The sequence below is a fragment of the Bufo bufo genome, chromosome 10 (assembly GCF_905171765.1).
Source record: "Bufo bufo chromosome 10, aBufBuf1.1, whole genome shotgun sequence".
Taxonomy (NCBI): Eukaryota; Metazoa; Chordata; class Amphibia; order Anura; family Bufonidae; genus Bufo; species Bufo bufo.
The window spans coordinates 144827432-144851752 of NC_053398.1; the positions used below are offsets into that span (position 1 = coordinate 144827432).

At 52.7% G+C, this 24321-nt stretch overlaps 1 protein-coding gene across 1 annotated transcript; it reads left to right on the top strand.

The window, feature by feature from the left end:
* The first annotated feature begins 124 nt into the window (after nucleotides 1-124).
* On the top strand, nucleotides 125-24321 carry DRC7 (dynein regulatory complex subunit 7). The gene is made up of 18 exons (XM_040409980.1): nucleotides 125-176; nucleotides 597-684; nucleotides 3782-3953; nucleotides 4671-4796; nucleotides 7363-7557; nucleotides 7644-7802; nucleotides 7932-8150; nucleotides 10218-10343; nucleotides 10452-10512; nucleotides 11724-11852; nucleotides 11929-12057; nucleotides 12430-12656; nucleotides 16205-16420; nucleotides 17518-17628; nucleotides 17704-17814; nucleotides 21626-21820; nucleotides 23818-23957; nucleotides 24102-24321. The coding sequence occupies exons 2-18, from the start codon at nucleotides 602-604 to the stop codon at nucleotides 24190-24192; spliced, it is 2490 nt and encodes an 829-aa protein (XP_040265914.1). The 5' UTR covers nucleotides 125-176; nucleotides 597-601; the 3' UTR covers nucleotides 24193-24321.

Sequence of the window (24321 nt, forward strand, 5' to 3'; positions counted from 1 at the left end):
GAGCTGTCAATCATTCTCTGCCCACTTCTCCCAGCAGCCCCTGCGCTTCAGTGTATTATCCAAAAGCAAAGGCTCGTCTGCTGAGGGCGGGACTACATCTCCCGGCAGCCTCTGCGGCCCACTTCTGGTTTTGTTGCTGGGCAACCAGACGCGGAGACGAAAGTTACGGGAGTCAGGTGAGCAATGTATTGAGGCGGCTCCGGGATGTGAATCAAGTGTGACCTCTAAACACTATCACCCCCATCATCTTCATCGGATGTAATAGGACTGTCAGCCCTCCACAGTATCACCCCCATCATCTTTATCAGGATGTAATATCAGACATCCCAACCTGCAAAAACCCATTTCAGGGAGTTATTTTTTTTTTTTTCTTTCATGAACTTTTTATTACATTTTCCAGACATCTGCAGTATCTGCACACTGTGCTCTATGGTGTGGAGGACGGGGCTCATTACCCTGCCCCAAATTATCCTATTTCTGTATATGATTATAGGAGTGTCCACCCTCCACACAATCAACCCCATCATCTTCATCAGGATGTAATAGCAGTGTCCGGCTTCCACACTACTACCCCCATCATCTCTGGTGTCTTCTAGGTGTCATGGCGGCTGTGGAGGAGGACGTCCTCGGGGACAAGGAGTTGCAGAGTATTCAGGAGCAGACGGCGATGATCAACGCCCCCGGGTGAGTCCTGTCCAGTGATGGCGCTAGTTCTGGGGTGCAGACATGGGGGCCCCCTCACTGTAAAGACTGTGCGCCCCCTCACTGTAAAGACTGTGCGCCCCCTCACTGTAAAGACTGTGCACCCCCGCACTGTAAAGACTGTGCGCCCCCTCACTGTAAAGACTGTGCGCCCCCTCACTGTAAAGACTGTGCGCCCCCTCACTGTAAAGACTGTGCACCCCCGCACTGTAAAGACTGTGCACCCCCTCACTGTAAAGACTGTGCGCCCCCTCACTGTAAAGACTGTGCACCCCCGCACTGTAAAGACTGTGCGCCCCCTCACTGTAAAGACTGTGCACCCCCCACTGTAAAGACTGTGCACCCCCGCACTGTAAAGACTGTGCACCCCCTCACTGTAAAGACTGTGCACCCCCTCACTGTAAAGACTGTGCACCCCCGCACTGTAAAGACTGTGCGCCCCCTCACTGTAAAGACTGTGCGCCCCCTCACTGTAAAGACTGTGCACCCCCCACTGTAAAGACTGTGCACCCCCTCACTGTAAAGACTGTGCACCCCCTCACTGTAAAGACTGTGCACCCCCGCACTGTAAAGACTGTGCACCCCCTCATTGTAAAGACTGTGCACCCCCTCATTGTAAAGACTGTGCACCCCCTCACTGTAAAGACTGTGCACCCCCTCACTGTAAAGACTGTGCACCCCCTCACTGTAAAGACTGTGCACCCCCTCACTGTAAAGACTGTGCGCCCCCTCACTGTAAAGACTGTGCGCCCCCTCACTGTAAAGACTGTGCACCCCCTCACTGTAAAGACTGTGCACCCCCTCACTGTAAAGACTGTGCACCCCCTCACTGTAAAGACTGTGCACCCCCTCACTGTAAAGACTGTGCACCCCCCACTGTAAAGACTGTGCACCCCCTCATTGTAAAGACTGTGCACCCCCTCATTGTAAAGACTGTGCACCCCCCACTGTAAAGACTGTGCACCCCCCTCACTGTAAAGACTGTGCACCCCCTCACTGTAAAGACTGTGCACCCCCTCACTGTAAAGACTGTGCACCCCCTCACTGTAAAGACTGTGCACCCCCTCACTGTAAAGACTGTGCACCCCCCCACTGGAAAGACTGTGCACCCCCTCACTGTAAAGACTGTGCACCCCCTCACTGTAAAGACTGTGCACCCCCACACTGTAAAGACTGTGCACCCCCGCACTGTAAAGACTGTGCACCCCCGCACTGTAAAGACTGTGCACCCCCTCACTGTAAAGACTGTGCACCCCCTCACTGTAAAGACTGTGCACCCCCACACTGTAAAGACTGTGCACCCCCGCACTGTAAAGACTGTGCACCCCCTCACTGGAAAGACTGTGCACCCCCTCACTGTAAAGACTGTGCACCCCCCTCACTGTAAAGACTGTGCACCCCCGCACTGTAAAGACTGTGCACCCCCGCACTGTAAAGACTGTGCGCCCCCTCACTGTAAAGACTGTGCACCCCCCACTGTAAAGACTGTGCGCCCCCTCACTGTAAAGACTGTGCACCCCCGCACTGTAAAGACTGTGCGCCCCCTCACTGTAAAGACTGTGCGCCCCCTCACTGTAAAGACTGTGCACCCCCCACTGTAAAGACTGTGCGCCCCCTCACTGTAAAGACTGTGCGCCCCCTCACTGTAAAGACTGTGCACCCCCGCACTGTAAAGACTGTGCGCCCCCTCACTGTAAAGACTGTGCACCCCCCCACTGGAAAGACTGTGCACCCCCTCACTGTAAAGACTGTGCGCCCCCTCACTGTAAAGACTGTGCACCCCCTCACTGTAAAGACTGTGCACAGACTGTGCACCCCCCACTGTAAAGACTGTGCACCCCCTCACTGTAAAGACTGTGCACCCCCTCACTGTAAAGACTGTGCTCCCCCTCACTGTAAAGACTGTGCACCCCCCACTGTAAAGACTGTGCACCCCTCACTGTAAAGACTGTGCCCCCCCTCACTGTAAAGACTGTGCACCCCCCACTGGAAAGACTGTGCACCCCTCACTGTAAAGACTGTGCACCCCCTCACTGTAAAGACTGTGCACCCCCTCACTGTAAAGACTGTGCACCCCCTCACTGTAAAGACTGTGCACCCCCTCACTGTAAAGACTGTGCACCCCTCACTGTAAAGACTGTGCGCCCCCTCACTGTAAAGACTGTGCACCCCCTCACTGTAAAGACTGTGCACCCCCTCACTGTAAAGACTGTGCACCCCCTCATTGTAAAGACTGTGCACCCCCTCATTGTAAAGACTGTGCACCCCCTCATTGTAAAGACTGTGCACCCCCTCACTGTAAAGACTGTGCACCCCTCACTGTAAAGACTGTGCACCCCCTCACTGTAAAGACTGTGCACCCCTCACTGTAAAGACTGTGCACCCCCTCACTGTAAAGACTGTGCACCCCCTCACTGTAAAGACTGTGCACCCCCTCACTGTAAAGACTGTGCACCCCCTCACTGTAAAGACTGTGCACCCCCCACTGTAAAGACTGTGCACCCCCTCATTGTAAAGACTGTGCACCCCCCACTGTAAAGACTGTGCACCCCCCTCACTGTAAAGACTGTGCACCCCCTCACTGTAAAGACTGTGCACCCCCTCACTGTAAAGACTGTGCACCCCCTCACTGTAAAGACTGTGCACCCCCCCACTGGAAAGACTGTGCACCCCCTCACTGTAAAGACTGTGCACCCCCTCACTGTAAAGACTGTGCACCCCCCCACTGTAAAGACTGTGCACCCCCGCACTGTAAAGACTGTGCACCCCCGCACTGTAAAGACTGTGCACCCCCTCACTGTAAAGACTGTGCACCCCCTCACTGTAAAGACTGTGCACCCCCACACTGTAAAGACTGTGCACCCCCGCACTGTAAAGACTGTGCACCCCCGCACTGTAAAGACTGTGCACCCCCTCACTGGAAAGACTGTGCACCCCTCACTGTAAAGACTGTGCACCCCCGCACTGTAAAGACTGTGCACCCCTCACTGTAAAGACTGTGCACCCCCGCACTGTAAAGACTGTGCACCCCCTCACTGTAAAGACTGTGCACCCCCTCTCATTTTCTGCCTCTTTCCAGGGAGATGATGAGAGTAGTTGACGTGACAAGATTCCCATCATCCTACACCCTGAATTCTCCTAAGGAACAGACGATGCTGAATATGGCTGATAACTTCTGCCGCCAGTACTCGCACCTGTACCCCGACCGGAGGGCGCTCTTCACATCCCCCCTGAACGAGTGCAACGTGGAGGTGAGTGTCAGGCCCTGTGCACACTGCATCTACAGAAACTGCAATCCACCATCACCAAACAGATGTATGACTGCAGCTGTCTCCTGGTGTATGCGCTCTGCGGACCGCGCTGTCTCCTGGTGTATGCGCTCTGCTGACTGCGGCTGTCTCCTGGTGTATGCGCTCTGCTGACGACGACTGTCTCCTGGTGTATGCGCTCTGCGGACCGCGCTGTCTCCTGGTGTATGCGCTCTGCGGACCGCGCTGTCTCCTGGTGTATGCGCTCTGCTGACGACGACTGTCTCCTGGTGTATGCGCTCTGCGGACCCCACTGTCTCCTGGTGTATGCGCTCTGCGGACCGCACTGTCTCCTGGTGTATGCGCTCTGCGGACCGCAGCTGTCTCCTGGTGTATATGCTCTGCAGACTGCAGCTGTCTCCTGGTGTATATGCTCTGCTGACTGCGGCTGTCTCCTGGTGTATACGGTCTGCTGACCGCAGCTGTCTCCTTGTGTATATGCTCTGCTGACTGCAGCTGTCTCCTGGTGTATACTGTCTGCGGCTGTCTCCTGGTGTATACGCTCTGCTGACTGCGGATGTCTCCTGGTGTATACTGTCTGCGGCTGTCTCCTGGTGTATACTGTCTGCGGCTGTCTCCTGGTGTATACGGTCTGCTGACTGCAGCTGTCTCCTGGTGTATATGCTTTGCTGACTGCGGCTGTCTCTTTGTGGCCCCCAGAAGTTTGTGTGCTCCACGCTGCGCCCCACGCTCCTCCCATACCCGGAGCTCTACCACTGGGAGGAGGCGGCACGATTTGTGTCTGAATTTCTAGAAATGGAACCGCTGAATCCTGTGACGGAGCTGGTGAGAGACCCCCATCGCTGACCTCTTCCCTTCATTCATCCCTGACCTGTGCCCTTCATTCATCCGTGTCCTCTGCACCTCACTCATCGCTGACCTATGCCCCTCATTCATCCCTGACCTGTGCCCCTCATTCATCCCTGAGCTGTGCCCCTCATTCATCCCTGAGCTGTGCCCCTCATTCATCCCTGAGCTGTGCCCCTCATTCATCCCTGAGCTGTGCCCCTCATTCATCCCTGAGCTGTGCCCCTCATTCATCCCTGAGCTGTGCCCCTCATTCATCCCTGAGCTGTGCCCCTCATTCATCCCTGAGCTGTGCCCCTCATTCATCCCTGAGCTGTGCCCCTCATTCATCCCTGAGCTGTGCCCCTCATTCATCCCTGAGCTGTGCCCCTCATTCATCCCTGAGCTGTTCCCATCATTCATCACTGACCTCTGCCCCTCATTCATCCCTGAGCTGTGCCCCTCATTCATCCCTGAGCTGTGCCCCTCATTCATCCCTGACCTGTGCCCCTCATTCATCCCTGACCTGTGCCCCTCATTCATCCCTGAGCTGTGCCCCTCATTCATCCCTGAGCTGTGCCCCTCATTCATCCCTGAGCTGTGCCCCTCATTCATCCCTGAGCTGTGCCCCTCATTCATCCCTGAGCTGTGCCCCTCATTCATCCCTGAGCTGTGCCCCTCATTCATCCCTGAGCTGTGCCCCTCATTCATCCCTGAGCTGTGCCCCTCATTCATGCCTGACCTGTGCCCCTCATTCATGCCTGACCTGTGCCCCTCATTCATCCCTGACCTGTGCCCCTCATTCATCCCTGACCTGTGCCCCTCATTCATGCCTGACCTGTGCCCCTTATTCATGCCTGACCTGTGCCCCTCATTCATGCCTGACCTGTGCCCCTCATTCATGCCTGACCTGTGCCCCTCATTCATCCCTGACCTGTGCCCCTCATTCATCCCTGACCTGTGCCCATCATTCATCCCTGACCTGTGCCCCTCATTCATCCCTGACCTGTGCCCATCATTCATCCCTGACCTGTGCCCATCATTCATCCCTGACCTGTGCCCATCATTCATCCCTGAGCTGTGCCCATCATTCATCCCTGAGCTGTGCCCATCATTCATCCCTGACTTCTGCCCATCATTCATCCCTGACCTGTGCCCATCATTCATCCCTGACCTGTGCCCATCATTCATCCCTGACCTGTGCCCATCATTCATCCCTGACCTGTTCCCATCATTCATCACTGACCTCTTCCCCTTATTCACCCATGACCTCTGCCCTTCATTCATCCCTGACCTTTGCCCCTCATTCATCCCTGAGCTGTGCCCCTCATTCATCCCTGACCTTTGCCCCTCATTCATCCCTGAGCTGTGCACCTCATTCATCCCTGAGCTGTGCCCCTCATTCATCCCTGAGCTGTGCCCCTCATTCATCCCTGACCTGTGCCCCTCATTCATCCCTGACCTGTTCCCATCATTCATCCCTGACCTGTTCCCATCATTCATCCCTGACCTGTGCCCCTCATTCATCCCTGACCTGTGCCCCTCATTTATCACTGACCTCTGCCCCTCATTCATCACTGACCTCTGCCCCTCATTCATCCCTGACCTCTGCCCCTCATTCATCCCTGACCTCTGCCCCTCATTCATCCCTGACCTGTTCCCATCATTCATCACTGACCTCTTCCCCTTATTCATCCCTGACCTCTGCCCCTCATTCATCCCTGACCTGTGCCCGTCATTTATCACTGACCTCTGCCCCTCATTCATCCCTGACCTCTGCCCCTCATTCATCCCTGACCTCTGCCCCTCATTCATCCCTGACCTCTGCCCCTCATTCATCCCTGACCTGTGCCCCTCATTCATCCCTGACCTGTGCCCCTCATTCATCCCTGACCTGTGCCCCTCATTCATCCCTGACCTGTGCCCCTCATTCATCCCTGACCTGTGCCCCTCATTCATCCCTGACCTGTGCCCCTCATTCATCCCTGACCTGTGCCCCTCATTCATCCCTGACCTGTGCCCCTCATTCATCCCTGACCTGTGCCCCTCATTCAACCCTGACCTGTGCCCCTCATTCAACCCTGACCTGTGCCCCTCATTCACCCGTGACCTGTGCCCCTCATTCATCCGTGACCTGTGCCCCTCATTCACCCGTGACCTGTGCCCCTCATTCACCCGTGACCTCTGCCCCTCATTCACCCGTGACCTCTGCCCCTCATTCACCCCTGACCTCTGCCCCTTATTCACCCCTGACCTCTGCCCCTCATTCACCCCTGACCTCTGCCCCTCATTTACCCGTAACCTCTGCCCCTCATTCATCCCTGACCTCTGCCCCTCATTCACCCATAACCTCTGCCCCTCATTCATCCCTGACCTGTGCCCCTCATTCACCCGTAACCTCTGCCCCTCATTCACCCCTGACCTCTGCCCCTCATTCACCCCTGACCTCTGCCCCTCATTCACCCGTAACCTCTGCCCCTCACTCATCCCTGACCTGTGCAATTCATTTCTCTCTTCGTATATCTCTGCCATTCACTATATGTCTCCTCGCTTCTCTCATCCGCAGCCGCACCGCCTCTTCTCTTCGTACTCCGTCCTGCAGAACCAGAAAGGTAATTGCTTTGACTCCAGTGTCTTGCTGTGCTCCTTGCTGCTGGGTGCTGGCTACGATGCTTACTGTGTCAGCGGCTACGCCACCCGTGAAGTGTGTCTCATGGATGAGAGTCGAGAAGCCTGTCCTCTGCTGAAAGCCGAGCCCGAGGTGAGATGTCCTCCTCCCGTCCACCCTCTACTTTTTGTGGACGTGTGCCTGCACCCATGTTCAACAAATCTTATCTTGTTCTGTAGACCTCTGGAACGTCACCCCTGAAGCCCCTCAAGAAGTACAGTGTGCGGCCGCCGAGACAACTAGTCAGTAAGTTTGAACTCCAGCAAGAATTGAAGAAAGAGGCCAAGGTGCAGGCCTCGCGCCTCAGACAGCAGGAGGAGGAGGAGCAGCGCCTGGAGGTAACACGGGCGCAGAATGATCCCTACGGTTCTCACTAACAAGCTGTCATTCCTACTGATGGACATCTCTAGTACACCTCTCCTACTAATACAACTCTCATCATCTTCTTGCATGACGTGTGTCCACAGGACGCAGAAAGGCCTGCTATGGACACTCTGTATGGCCTCAGGGTCCACTGCTGGGTGTTAGTCCTGTCTGGAAAGAGGGAAGTGCCCGACAACTTCTTCATCGATGCGCTGACAGGCAACGCGTACCGAACCAGGGACCAGCGCTTCCTGGGTATCGAGAGTCTGTGGAATCACCAGAACTACTGGGTCAACATGCAGGACTGCCGCAGGGGCTGCCAGGTACCGTCCCGGAGACCACGAGTCATAAAAACCAAAGCAGGAAGTGATGGGGCAGTGTACGGGGAGTGATGGGGCAGTTTACGGGGAGTGATGGGGCAGTGTACGGGGAGTGATGGGGCAGTGTACGGGGAGTGATGGGGCAGTGTACGGGGAGTGATGGGGCAGTGTACGGGGAGTGATGGGGCAGTGTACGGGGAGTGATGGGGCAGTGTATGGGGAGTAATGAGAGATGGGGCAATATACAGGGAGAGATGGGGAAAGGTACGGGGAGTGATGGAGGGGCACAGTGTGTTAGGAGTGGTGTGGAGGGGAAGGGGCAGTGTGTGGGGAGTGATGGGGCAGTTCGCGGGGAGTGATGGGGCAGTGTGCGGGGAGTGATGGGGCAGTGTACGGGGAGCGATGGGGCAGTGTGTGCGGGGAGTGATGGGGCAGTTCGTGGGGAGTGATGGGGCAGTTCGTGGGGAGTGATGGGGCAGTTTACGGGGAGTGATGGGGCAGTTTACGGGGAGTGATGGGGCAGTGTACGGGGAGTGATGGGGCAGTGTACGGGGAGTGATGGGGCAGTGTACGGGGAGTGATGGGGCAGTGTACGGGGAGTGATGGGGCAGTGTACGGGGAGTGATGGCGCAGTGTATGGGGAGTAATGAGAGATGGGGCAATATACAGGGAGAGATGGGGAAAGGTACGGGGAGTGATGGAGGGGCACAGTGTGTTAGGAGTGGTGTGGAGGGGAAGGGGCAGTGTGTGGGGAGTGATAGGGCAGTTCGCGGGGAGTGATGGGGCAGTGTGCGGGGAGTGATGGGGCAGTGTACGGGGAGCGATGGGGCAGTGTGTGCGGGGAGTGATGGGGCAGTGTACGGGGAGCGATGGGGCAGTGTGTGCGGGGAGTGATGGGGCAGTTCGTGGGGAGTGATGGGGCAGTTCGTGGGGAGTGATGGGGCAGTTTACGGGGAGTGATGGGGCAGTTTACGGGGAGTGATGGGGCAGTGTACGGGGAGTGATGGGGCAGTGTAAGGGGAGTGATGGGGCAGTGTACGGGGAGTGATGGGGCAGTGTACGGGGAGTGATGGGGCAGTGTACGGGGAGTGATGGGGCAGTGTATGGGGAGTAATGAGAGATGGGGCAATATACAGGGAGAGATGGGGAAAGGTACGGGGAGTGATGGAGGGGCACAGTGTGTTAGGAGTGGTGTGGAGGGGAAGGGGCAGTGTGTGGGGAGTGATGGGGCAGTTCGCGGGGAGTGATGGGGCAGTGTGCGGGGAGTGATGGGGCAGTGTACGGGGAGCGATGGGGCAGTGTGTGCGGGGAGTGATGGGGCAGTTCGTGGGGAGTGATGGGGCAGTTCGTGGGGAGTGATGGGGCAGTGTAAGGGGAGTGATGGGGCAGTTTACGGGGAGTGATGGGGCAGTGTACGGGGAGTGATGGGGCAGTGTAAGGGGAGTGATGGGGCAGTGTATGGGGAGTAATGAGAGATGGGGCAATATACAGGGAGTGATGGGGAAGGGTACGGGGAGTGATGGAGGGGCACAGTGTGCCAGGAGTGGTGTAGAGGGGAAGGGGCAGTGTGCGGGGAGTGATGGGGCAGTTTACGGGGAGTGATGGGGCAGTTTACGGGGAGTGATGGGGCAGTTTACGGGGAGTGATGGGGCAGTGTACGGGGAGTGATGGGGCAGTGTACGGGGAGTGATGGGGCAGTGTACGGGGAGTGATGGGGCAGTGTATGGGGAGTAATGAGAGATGGGGCAATGTACAGGGAGTGATGGGGAAGGGTACGGGGAGTGATGGAGGGGCACAGTGTGCTAGGAGTGGTGTGGGGGGGAAGGGGCAGTGTGCGGGGAGCTGTATTGGGGGGATGTGGCAGTGTGCGGTGAGTGGTGTGACAGGGTGATGGGGATGAGTCAGTGTGCGGGGGGTGTTGGGGGGGACGTCATAGTGCACGGGGAGTGGTGTGGAAGTGACGGGGCAGTGTGCAGGGAGGGTTGGTGGAAGGGGTCAGTGTATGGGGGAGTAATGGACACCTTGGAAGGGAATTTTTATGGTCACTGTGGCCACCTTTTTGTTTGATAGGATCTGACCTTTGACCTGGGGGACCCTGTGTGCTGGGAGTTCATGCTGTTGAATGCTGTGAAGCCTGTACTGCTTATCCCAGATATGAAGGAGGATGAGGATGAGGAGGAGGGGAATGAAGACCAGGTGAGTGCCGAGGATGAGCCCCCCGACTCCCTATCTATATACAGGATGATGAGGCTGACAGGGGTCATGATGTCTGGCACCCATGACACTCAAGATCTTCTCTTCCAGGACCAGGTGATGCTGCAGGCGCCGGTGTCCTGGGTGCTGCCCATTGTGGTGACCCCAAAAGGTTAGTTCCAACCCCGATATTACAGAGCAGTGGGAAGTACACATGAGCACGAGGTACACAACGGTCACCATGCCTGACTGAACCTGTACACAGGTATGAGGGTCACCATACCGCACTGAACCTGTACACAGGTATGAGGGTCACCATACCGCACTGAACCTGTACACAGGTATGAGGGTCACCATACCGCACTGAACCTGTACACAGGTATGAGGGTCACCATACCGCACTGAACCTGTACACAGGTATGAGGGTCACCATACTGCACTGAACCTGTACACAGGTATGAGGGTCACCATACCGCACTGAACCTGTACATAGGTATGAGGGTCACCATGCCGCACTGAACCTGTACACAGGTATGAGGGTCACCATACTGCACTGAACCTGTACACAGGTATGAGGGTCACCATACCGCACTGAACCTGTACACAGGTATGAGGGTCACCATACCGCACTGAACCTGTACATAGGTATGAGGGTCACCATGCCGCACTGAACCTGTACACAGGTATGAGGGTCACCATACCGCACTGAACCTGTACATAGGTATGAGGGTCACCATGCCGCACTGAACCTGTACACAGGTATGAGGGTCACCATGCCGCACTGAACCTGTACACAGGTATGAGGGTCACCATACTGCACTGAACCTGTACACAGGTATGAGGGTCACCATACCGCACTGAACCTGTACACAGGTATGAGGGTCACCATACCGCACTGAACCTGTACACAGGTATGAGGGTCACCATGCCGCACTGAACCTGTACACAGGTATGAGGGTCACCATGCCGCACTGAACCTGTACACAGGTATGAGGGTCACCATACCGCACTGAACCTGTACACAGGTATGAGGGTCACCATACCGCACTGAACCTGTACACAGGTATGAGGGTCACCATACCGCACTGAACCTGTACACAGGTATGAGGGTCACCATGCCGCACTGAACCTGTACACAGGTATGAGGGTCACCATACCGCACTGAACCTGTACATAGGTATGAGGGTCACCATACCGCACTGATATGGGGACAAATACTTTTTAAATATGTTTGTATATGAAGGGATGTATAGCTCTGGTGGCGCTGTGCCCACAGACTGCATTAGTATGAGTTTGAGTGTGTCGGCAGGGATGGTGGCCGTCGCCATGTCTGGTACCAGGCAGACTCATCCAGGCCTTCTCCTACATCTATCTTGCCTCCAGAGTTTGAGATGCGATGTCCTCAGGGGAAGAAACGTCTGCAATACAAGAAGGCCAGGCTGGAGAAGTGGGCCCCCTACCTCCAGGAGGACGGTCGAGTGTCCCGCCTCACCCTCTACCAGGACACTCCATGTAAGTTCCCACAGGTCTCCAGGATGGAGAGGCTTAGAAGTCAAATGCTAACCTCAGGCTGCGCTCTGCTTCCCAGGCTCCATAGAACTGGAGGTCCAGGACGGGTTCCAGAATCGGAAGGACAAGTTGGACATGAGACAGCAGAAGAGACAGCATGGAGTGACCACTGAGTACTTCTCTCCGGGACGGGTGGATGCTCTGAAGGGTAAACTGCTGACATTATGGGGGTCATTTATTAAGACTAGCGTCTAAAAAAGCCCCTGCACTGGAGGTGGATCCGCCGAAGCTCTGAAGAGGCGCCGGCCCCCAAATAACTTTGGCGCTGGAAATGTAAGCCAGCTTCCTTGCTGTCTTACATTTAGACCATTTTCTACACCTAAACTAGGCGGCCCGTCCCCTTTCTCACCCACTTTTTTAGACCTAGCATGAGTGGGGAAAAGTCGCAGATTGCGGCACAAATAACCTTTTGTGCCGCAATCTGCACTAGAAATAGGAGTATTTTAGGTTGATAAATGACCCCCTATGTCTTGTGGGGGGTCAGTGCTCAGAGACCGCTGACCCCCCTGCTGTCTTCTAGTCCACACCTTCCGCTCCCAGGCCCCAGAGACAGAGCGCGCAATGACCTTCTACAGCGAGGCTCGTCTGGATGGACTCCAGAGACGTGAGGAGCAACCAAAGGAGATGCTGGAGCTTTTCCAGGGCCGACCTGACTTCTTGCATCACCGGCACACGCTATACGGGAAAAGGCCAAAGAAAGTGTCCATAGCTGGGGGACCTACCGAGTCCAACCCCCGACCCATCCTGGTACGAACCCCGAACATGTAATACAGATCCTGCACAGTGTAATATCACACATGTAATACAGACCCCGCACAGTGTAATATCACACATGTAATACAGACGCCGCACAGTGTAATATCACACATGTAATACAGATCCTGCACAGTGTAATATCACACATGTAATACAGAGGCCGCACAGTGTAATATCACACATGTAATACAGATCCTGCACAGTGTAATATCACACATGTAATACAGAGGCCGCACAGTGTAATATCACACATGTAATACAGACGCCGCACAGTGTAATATCACACATGTAATACAGATCCTGCACAGTGTAATATCACACATGTAATACAGAGGCCGCACAGTGTAATATCACACATGTAATACAGACCCCGCACAGTGTAATATCACACATGTAATACAGACCCCGCACAGTGTAATATCACACATGTAATACAGTCACCGCACAGTGTAATATCACACATGTAGTACAGACGCTGCACAGTGTAATATCACACATGTAATACAGAGACCCCCCATAATATCACATGTAATACAGATCCTGCACAGTGTAATATCACACATGTAATACAGTCACCGCACAGTGTAATATCACACATGTAATACAGAGGCCGCACAGTGTAATATCACACATGTAGTACAGACGCTGCACAGTGTAATATCACACATGTAATACAGAGACCCCCCATAATATCACATGTAATACAGACGCCGCACAGTGTAATATCACACATGTAATACAGACCCCGCACAGTGTAATATCACACATGTAATACAGACCCCGCACAGTGTAATATCACACATGTAATACAGACGCCGCACAGTGTAATATCACACATGTAATACAGACCCCGCACAGTGTAATATCACACATGTAATACAGACCCCGCACAGTGTAATATCACACATGTAATACAGAGGCCGCACAGTGTAATATCACACATGTAATACGGAGGCCGCACAGTGTAATATCACACATGTAATACGGACGCCGCACAGTGTAATATCACACATGTAATACAAACGCCGCACAGTGTAATATCACACATGTAATACAGACGCCGCACAGTGTAATATCACACATGTAATACAGAGGCCGTACAGTGTAATATCACACATGTAATACAGACTCCGCACAGTGTAATATCACACATGTAATACGGGCGCCGCACAGTGTAATATCACACATGTAATACAGAGGCCGCACAGTGTAATATCACACATGTAATACAGACGCCGCACAGTGTAATATCACACATGTAATACAGACGCCGCACAGTGTAATATCAAACATGTAATACAGACGCCGCACAGTGTAATATCACACATGTAATACAGAGGCCGCACAGTGTAATATCACACATGTAATACAGAGGCCGCACAGTGTAATATCACACATGTAATACAGAGGCCGCACAGTGTAATATCACACATGTAATACAGAGACCGCACAGTGTAATATCACACATGTAATACGGACGCCGCACAGTGTAATATCACACATGTAATACGGACGCCGCACAGTGTAATATCACACATGTAATACAGACGCCGCACAGTGTAATATCACACATGTAATACAGACACCGCACAGTGTAATATCACACATGTAATACAGACTCCGCACAGTGTAATATCACACATGTAATACAGAGGCTGCACAGTGTAATATCACACATGTAATACAGACGCCGTACAGTGTAATATCACACATGTAATACGGGCGCCGCACAGTGTAATATCACACATGTAATACGGGCGCCGCACAGTGTAATATCACACATGTAATACAGAGGCCGCACAGTGTAATATCACACATGTAATACAGACGCCGCACAGTGTAATATCACACATGTAATACAGACCCCGCACAGTGTAATATCACACATGTAATACGGACGCCGCACAGTGTAATATCACACATGTAATACAGAGGCCGCACAGTGTAATATCACACATGTAATACAGACCCAGCACAGTGTAATATCACACATGTAATACAGAGGCCGCACAGTGTAATATCACACATGTAATACAGACGCCGCACAGTGTAATATCACACATGTAATACAGAGGCCGCACAGTGTAATATCACACATGTAATACAGACGCCGCACAGTGTAATATCACACATGTAATACAGACGCCGCACAGTGTAATATCACACATGTAATACAGAGGTCGCACAGTGTAATATCACACATGTAATACAGAGGCCGCACAGTGTAATATCACACATGAAATACAGAGGCCGCACAGTGTAATATCACACATGTAATACAGAGACCGCACAGTGTAATATCACACATGTAATACGGACGCCGCACAGTGTAATATCACACATGTAATACGGACGCCGCACAGTGTAATATCACACATGTAATACAGACGCCGCACAGTGTAATATCACACATGTAATACAGACGCCGCACAGTGTAATATCACACATGTAATACAGACGCCGCACAGTGTAATATCACACATGTAATACAGACGCCGCACAGTGTAATATCACACATGTAATACAGACGCCGCACAGTGTAATATCACACATGTAATACAGACGCCGCACAGTGTAATATCACACATGTAATACAGACGCCGCACAGTGTAATATCACACATGTAATACAGACGCCGCACAGTGTAATATCACACATGTAATACAGACGCCGCACAGTGTAATATCACACATGTAATACAAACGCCGCACAGTGTAATATCACACATGTAATACAGACACCGCACAGTGTAATATCACACATGTAATACAGACACCGCACAGTGTAATATCACACATGTAATACAAACGCCGCACAGTGTAATATCACACATGTAATACAGACGCCGCACAGTGTAATATCACACATGTAATACGGACGCCGCACAGTGTAATATCACACATGTAATACAGACACCGCACAGTGTAATATCACACATGTAATACAGACCCCGCACAGTGTAATATCACACATGTAATACAGAGGCCGCACAGTGTAATATCACACATGTAATACAGACACCGCACAGTGTAATATCACACATGTAATACAGACCCCGCACAGTGTAATATCACACATGTAATACAGACCCCGCACAGTGTAATATCACACATGTAATACAGACCCCGCACAGTGTAATATCACACATGTAATACAGACCCCGCACAGTGTAATATCACACATGTAATACAGAGGCCGCACAGTGTAATATCACACATGTAATACAGACACCGCACAGTGTAATATCACACATGTAATACAGACACCGCACAGTGTAATATCACACATGTAATACAGACTCCGCACAGTGTAATATCACACATGTAATACAGAGGCCGCACAGTGTAATATCACACATGTAATACAGAGGCCGCACAGTGTAATATCACACATGTAATACAGACGCCGCACAGTGTAATATCACACATGTAATACGGACGCCGCACATGTACAGTGCAGCTCGTGCTCTCACATGTCCTCTCCGCTGCTGTCTAGATTTCAGACACATTTGGGAATCTTCTTATTTCTCTAATTGGCAGAAAATTACGGAACGTTTCCTTAGAAACCCTGAGAAGTCGGCCAATGAGGATGTGGCTGAGCGGATTTTCCTAATCACTGAGGGTCGCATTCATGTCCGCTGTCATCGACCAGACGATCACATCACCACATCCACCTGGGAGTTCCTCAAGCCGGCCAACCTCGGAGAGAAGGGGGCCCATGTGGTGCTGAGCCCCGAGACCTGCATCTCCTACCAGGTGACCCTCAGCAAAGCCTGGCATGTACACTACAGGCCATCAGTAACCGGACATCTGAGCTCTGACAGGATGTCTACAATGTAACCCTGTGCCATCGCCTAACACTAACCTGACCCGCTGTCCACCACCACCGCCCGACCCGCAGTCCCCCACCACCGTCCGACCCGCAGTCCCCCACCACCGTCCGACCCGCAGTCCCCCACCACCTCCCGACCCGCTGTCTCCCACCACCGCCCGACCCGCTGTCTCCCACCACCGCCCGACCCGCTGTCCCCCACCACCGCCCGACCCGCTGTCCCCCACCACCACCCGACCCGCAGTCCCCCACCACCACCCGACCCGCAGTCCCCACCACCACCCGACTTGCAGTCCCCCACCACCACCCGACCCGCAGTCCCCACCACCACCCGACCCGCTTTCCTCCACCACCTCCCGCGACCCGCAGTCCCCTACCACCACCCGACCCGCAGTCCCCCACCACCACCTGACCCGCAGTCCCCCACCACCGCCCGACCCGCTGTCTCCCACCACCGCCCGACCCGCTGTCTCCCACCACCACCCGACCCGCAGTCCCCCACCACCACCCGACCCGCAGTCCCCCCCACCACCACCTGACTTGCAGTCCCCCACCACCACCCGACCCGCAGTCCCCACCACCACCTGACCCGCAGTCCCCCACCACCGCCCGACCCGCTGTCTCCCACCACCGCCCGACCCGCTGTCTCCCACCACCACCCGACCCGCAGTCCCCCACCACCACCCGACCCGCAGTCCCCACCACCACCCGACTTGCAGTCCCCCACCACCACCCGACCCGCAGTCCCCACCACCACCCGACCCGCTTTCCTCCACCACCTCCCGCGACCCGCAGTCCCCTACCACCACCCGACCCGCAGTCCCCCACCACCACCCGACCCGCAGTCCCCCACCACCACCCGACCCGCTTTCCTCCACCACCTCCCGCGACCCGCAGTCCCCTACCACCACCCGACCCGCAGTCCCCCACCACCACCCGACCCGCAGTCCCCCTGCACCACCCGACCCGCTGTCTCCCACCACCAGAAGGCTTAAACGCTCTGCTATGTGTCATCCACCAGGTGGAGCCATTGGAAAAATTCAACAAACAACTGTATGTCTACGAGAGCCTTGTGCACCTCCAGCAGGGGGAGCAGCGTGCGCAGGAGGCCGTCCGGAAATCTGAGGCAGAGGTACGTGCTACAGTAAATAGTGATGTGAGACAGGAGGAGTGTAGGGGTACACTGATGAACATGACCCTTATGCAGGTGCTGGAGATCCTTTCTCGGCGGGTTCAGGAGGAGGCAGATCCACAACTCACAATATCTATCTATGACCCGGAGAGGAATGAGAGCAGCAAGGAGCAGCGGGCGGCCCAGGTAAGTGTGCGCGACGGGGTACACTGATGATTGTGTGCAATAGGGTACACTGACTGATGAGTGCACATAATGGAGTACCTCACTGTAGGACGGGGTACACTGACTGATGAGTGCACATAATGGGGTACCTCAGTGTAGGACGGGGTACACTGACTGATGAGTGCACTATGGAGTACCTCAGTGTAGGACGGGGTACACTGACTGATGAGTGCACACTATGGAGTACCTCAGTGTAGGATGGGGTACACTGACTGATGAGTGCACACTATGGAGTACCTCACTATAGGACGGGGTACACTGACTGATGAGTGCACACTATGGAGTACCTCAGTGTAAGACGGGGTACACTGACTGATGAGTGCACATAATGGAGTACCTCAGTGTAGGACGGGGTACACTGACTGATGAGTGCACTATGGAGTACCTCAGTGTAGGACGCGGTACACTGACTGATGAGTGCACTATGGAGTACCTCAGTGTAGGACGGGGTACACTGACTGATGAGTGCACACTATGGAGTACCTCAGTATAGGACGGGGTACACTGACTGATGAGTGCACTATGGAGTACCTCAGTGTAGGACGCGGTACACTGACTGATGAGTGCACTATGGAGTACCTCAGTGTAGGACGGGGTACACTGACTGATGAGTGCACACTATGGAGTACCTCAGTGTAGGACGGGGTACACTGACTGATGAGTGCACACTATGGAGTACCTCAGTGTAGGATGGGGTACACTGACTGATGAGTGCACACTATGGAGTACCTCACTATAGGACGGGGTACACTGACTGATGAGTGCACACTATGGAGTACCTCAGTGTAGGACGGGGTACACTGACTGATGAGTGCACATAATGGAGTACCTCAGTGTAGGACGGGGTACACTGACTGATGAGTGCACTATGGAGTACCTCAGTGTAGGACGCGGTACACTGACTGATGAGTGCACTATGGAGTACCTCAGTGTAGGACGGGGTACACTGACTGATGAGTGCACACTATGGAGTACCTCAGTATAGGACGGGGTACACTGACTGATGAGTGCACTATGGAGTACCTCAGTGTAGGACGCGGTACACTGACTGATGAGTGCACTATGGAGTACCTCAGTGTAGGACGGGGTACACTGACTGATGAGTGCACACTATGGAGTACCTCAGTGTAGGACGGGGTACACTGACTGATGAGTGCACTATGGAGTACCTCAGTGTAGGACGCGGTACACTGACTGATGAGTGCACTATGGAGTACCTCAGTGTAGGACGGGGTACACTGACTGATGAGTGCACACTATGGAGTACCTCAGTATAGGACGGGGTACACTGACTGATGAGTGCACTATGGAGTACCTCAGTGTAGGACGGGGTACACTGACTGATGAGTGCACTATGGAGTACCTCAGTGTAGGACGGGGTACACTGACTGATGAGTGCACACTATGGAGTACCTCAGTGTAGGACGGGGTACACTGACTGATGAGTGCACTATGGAGTACCTCAGTGTAGGACGGGGTACACTGACTGATGAGTGCACTATGGAGCACCTCAGTGTAGGACGGGGTACACTGACTGATGAGTGCACACTATGGAGTACCTCAGTGTAGGACGGGGTACACTGACTGATGAGTGCACACTATGGAGTACCTCAGTGTAGGACGGGGTACACTGACTGATGAGTCCACACTATGGAGTACCTCAGTGTAGGACGGGGTACACTGACTGATGAGTGCACACTATGGAGTACCTCACTATAGGACGGGGTACACTGACTGATGAGTGCACACTATGGAGTACCTCACTATAGGACGGGGTACACTGACTGATGAGTGCACACTATGGAGTACCTCAGTGTAGGACGGGGTACACTGACTGATGAGTGCACTATGGAGTACCTCAGTATAGGACGGGGTACACTGACTGATGAGTGCACTATGGAGTACCTCAGTGTAGGACGGGGTACACTGACTGATGAGTGCACTATGGAGTACCTCAGTGTAGGACGGGGTACACTGACTGATGAGTGCACACTATGGAGTACCTCAGTATAGGACGGGGTACACTGACTGATGAGTGCACACTATGGAGTACCTCAGTGTAGGACGGGGTACACTGACTGATGAGTGCACACTATGGAGTACCTCACTATAGGACGGGGTACACTGACTGATGAGTGCACACTATGGAGTACCTCACTATAGGACGGGGTACACTGACTGATGAGTGCACACTATGGAGTACCTCACTATAGGACGGGGTACACTGACTGATGAGTGCACACTATGGAGTACCTCAGTGTAGGACGGGGTACACTGACTGATGAGTGCACACTATGGAGTACCTCAGTGTAGGACGGGGTACACTGACTGATGAGTGCACACTATGGAGTACCTCAGTGTAGGATGGGGTACACTGACTGATGAGTGCACTATGGAGTACCTCAGTGTAGGAAGGGGTACACTGACTGATGAGTGCACATAATGGAGTACCTCAGTGTAGGACGGGGTACACTGACTGATGAGTGCACACTATGGAGTACCTCAGTGTAGGACGGGGTACACTGACTGATGAGTGCACACTATGGAGTACCTCAGTGTAGGACGGGGTACACTGACTGATGAGTGCACTATGGAGTACCTCAGTGTAGGACGGGGTACACTGACTGATGAGTGCACACTATGGAGTACCTCAGTGTAGGACGGGGTACACTGACTGATGAGTGCACTATGGAGTACCTCAGTGTAGGACGGGGTACACTGACTGATGAGTGCACTATGGAGTACCTCAGTGTAGGACGGGGTACACTGACTGATGAGTGCACACTATGGAGTACCTCAGTGTAGGACGGGGTACACTGACTGATGAGTGCACTATGGAGTACCTCAGTATAGGACGGGGTACACTGACTGATGAGTGCACACTATAGAGTACCTCAGTGTAGGACGGGGTACACTGACTGATGAGTGCACACTATGGAGTACCTCAGTGTAGGACGGGGTACACTGACTGATGAGTGCACACTATGGAGTACCTCAGTGTAGGACGGGGTACACTGACTGATGAGTGCACACTATGGAGTACCTCAGTGTAGGACGGGGTACACTGACTGATGAGTGCACTATGGAGTACCTCAGTATAGGACGGGGTACACTGACTGATGAGTGCACACTATAGAGTACCTCAGTGTAGGACGGGGTACACTGACTGATGAGTGCACACTATGGAGTACCTCAGTGTAGGACGGGGTACACTGACTGATGAGTGCACACTATGGAGTACCTCAGTGTAGGACGGGGTACACTGACTGATGAGTGCACACTATGGAGTACCTCAGTATAGGACGGGGTACACTGACTGATGAGTGCACTATGGAGTACCTCAGTGTAGGACGGGGTACACTGACTGATGAGTGCACACTATAGAGTACCTCAGTGTAGGACGGGGTACACTGACTGATGAGTGCACACTATGGAGTACCTCAGTGTAGGACGGGGTACACTGACTGATGAGTGCACACTATGGAGTACCTCAGTATAGGACGGGGTACACTGACTGATGAGTGCACACTATGGAGTACCTCAGTGTAGGACGGGGTACACTGACTGATGAGTGCACTATGGAGTACCTCAGTGTAGGACGGGGTACACTGACTGATGAGTGCACACTATGGAGTACCTCAGTGTAGGACGGGGTACACTGACTGATGAGTGCACACTATGGAGTACCTCAGTGTAGGATGGTGGACAATGATGAATGCGATCTTTGGAGAACCTGCCTGGCCTCTGAGGTAACTCATATGTCTGGTCACAGGAGCGTGCTCTGAAGGAAGAGCGGCAGCGACGAGCGGCACTAGAGCTGGATTATCTGGCGCCATACTTGGCTCTTTTAGGAGACCCGGAGAAGCTGACACGGGCACAGGCTCAGCAGGTGAAGGAGGACTGTCTGCGCGATCTCAAGGACAGGCTCATTCAGCAAGCCAACCTCATCCAGGCGCGCTTTGAAAAGGTAACTCGTGGTCACATGACGGGGACATGTCAGGCTGTCTGTCGCTGGGAAGTGTCTGACATACCACGTGTCCAGTAGAAGGATGAATCGGGCGTACTGCTGCCTGGTGCAAACACCTCTCACTCCTCCTCACAGCCGGTCTACATGCCCCAGGCCTCCACCCACAGCATAGGTCAGGATCAGAACAGTGAAACGAAAAGAAAAATCGAGAAATTGCATGATTATAATATAAAAGAAGAGTATTCCCATGATATAACTTCACATGTGCAAAAATAAAGCTCTGGTGCAAATTCATAAGCAATAATAAGCAAATAGTGATAGGGAACGCTGTAAAAACCTAACCCCTATATAAATGTGGTATCACCGTAATCGTACTGACCCGGAGAATGAAGAGAACAGGTCAGCTTTATCTCATAGGAAACGCCGTAAAAACCTAACCCCTATATAAATGTGGTATCACCGTAATCGTACTGACCCAGAGAATGAAGGAACAGGTCAGTTATATCTGATAGGGAACGCTGTAAAAACACAACCCATAAAACTATATAAATGTGGTATCACCGTAATCGTACTGACCCGGAGAATGAAGAGAACAGGTCAGCTTTATCTCATAGGAAACGCCGTAAAAACCTAACCCCTATATAAATGTGGTATCACCGTAATCGTACTGACCCAGAGAATGAAGGAACAGGTCAGTTATATCTGATAGGGAACGCTGTAAAAACACAACCCATAAAACTATATAAATGTGGTATCACTGTAATCGTACTGACCCGGAGAATGGAGAGAACAGGTCAGTTTTATCTCATAGGAAACGCCGTAAAAACCTAACCCCTATATAAATGTGGTATCACCGTAATCGTACTGACCCAGAGAATGAAGGAACAGGTCAGTTATATCTGATAGGGAACGCTGTAAAAACACAACCCATAAAACTATATAAATGTGGTATCTCTGTAATCGTACTGACCCGGAGAATGAAGAGAACAGGTCAGCTTTATCTAATAGGAAACGCCGTAAAAACCTAACCCCTATATAAATGTGGTATCACCGTAATCGTACTGACCCAGAGAATGAAGGAACAGGTCAGTTATATCTGATAGGGAACGCTGTAAAAACACAACCCATAAAACTATATAAATGTGGTATCACTGTAATCGTACTGACCCGGAGAATGAAGGGAACAGGTCAGTTATATCTCATAGGGAACGCCGTAATAACAAAACCCATAAAGCTATATAAATGTGGTATCACTGTAATCGTACTGACCCGGAGAATGAAGAGAACAGGTCAGTTATATCTTATAGGGAACAACGTAAAAACACAACCCATAAAACTATATAAATGTGGTATCACTGTAATCGTACTGACCCAGAGAATGTAGAGAACAGGTCAGTTTTATCTCATAGGGAACGCTGTAAAAACCTAACCCCTATATAAATGTGGTATCACTGTAATCGTACTGACCCGGAGAATGAAGAGAACAGGTCAGTTATATCTCATAGGGAACGCTGTAAAAACACAACCCATAAAACTATATAAATGTGGTATCACTGTAATCGTACTGGCCCCGAGAATGAAGAGAACAGGTCAGTTATATCTCATAGGGAACGCTGTAAAAACACAACCCATAAAACTATATAAATGTGGTATCACTGTAATCGTACTGGCCCCGAGAATGAAGAGAACAGGTCAGTTATATCTCATAGGGAACGCCGTAAATACAAAACCCATAAAACTATATAAATGTGGTATCACTGTAATCGTACTGGCCCCGAGAATGAAGAGAACAGGTCAGTTATATCTCATAGGGAACGCCGTAATAACAAAACCCATAAAACTATATAAATGTGGTATCACCGTAATCGTACTGATCTCGAATATCCCCATAGACTCCGGTGTCCTGTAGACATATCTTAACCAGGTGCTTCGTGCCCATGTGGGTACTGCACGCCACACTCGCCATATATAACTCTCTGTCCGTATCCCCATATCAGGAGACCCAGGAGCTGCAGAAGAAGCAGCAGTGGTATCACCAGAACCAGCCTTCTATGATTAAGGAGGACGAGGAGGCATACCTGGACTACTGCTCTGAGGCCATGTTCCGCATCCAGATCCTGGAGACCAGACTTAACAGGTGCCGTATTGATACTGTCATGGCGCCCGCCACATTGCTGCTGGTCATGTCACTACCACTGGATTGTGCACTTGTAGATCGTAGGCGCACTCAGCCGCCATGCTCCTGATGAAAGCCTCCTCATTGATCTCTGTCTCTTCTCAGACACAAGACATTGGCTCCCCAGACGTACCTGGCCCTCGAGGAGCGGCTCAGCAAGGACCAACGCCTGTGTGAGCAGCTGCTCTCTCTCTAGTCTGGACCTCAATATATTGTCATCCTCTACAGTGACCAAGGAGGAGGAGGAGATCCAGACCCGACACTCGTTACATAATGTCCGTGTCACTGTGCTGTAATAACATCTGAAGAAATATAATAAAGGTCT

Bases quoted from the DNA above. Each gene is read 5' to 3' on its own strand.
- DRC7 (XM_040409980.1), top strand. From the start codon at position 602: ATGGCGGCTGTGGAGGAGGACGTCCTCGGGGACAAGGAGTTGCAGAGT. The intron at 4,797-7,362 runs GTGAGAGACCCC...TCTCATCCGCAG, and splicing joins TGAATCCTGTGACGGAGCTG to CCGCACCGCCTCTTCTCTTC. The intron at 21,821-23,817 runs GTAACTCGTGGT...TCCCCATATCAG, and splicing joins TCCAGGCGCGCTTTGAAAAG to GAGACCCAGGAGCTGCAGAA.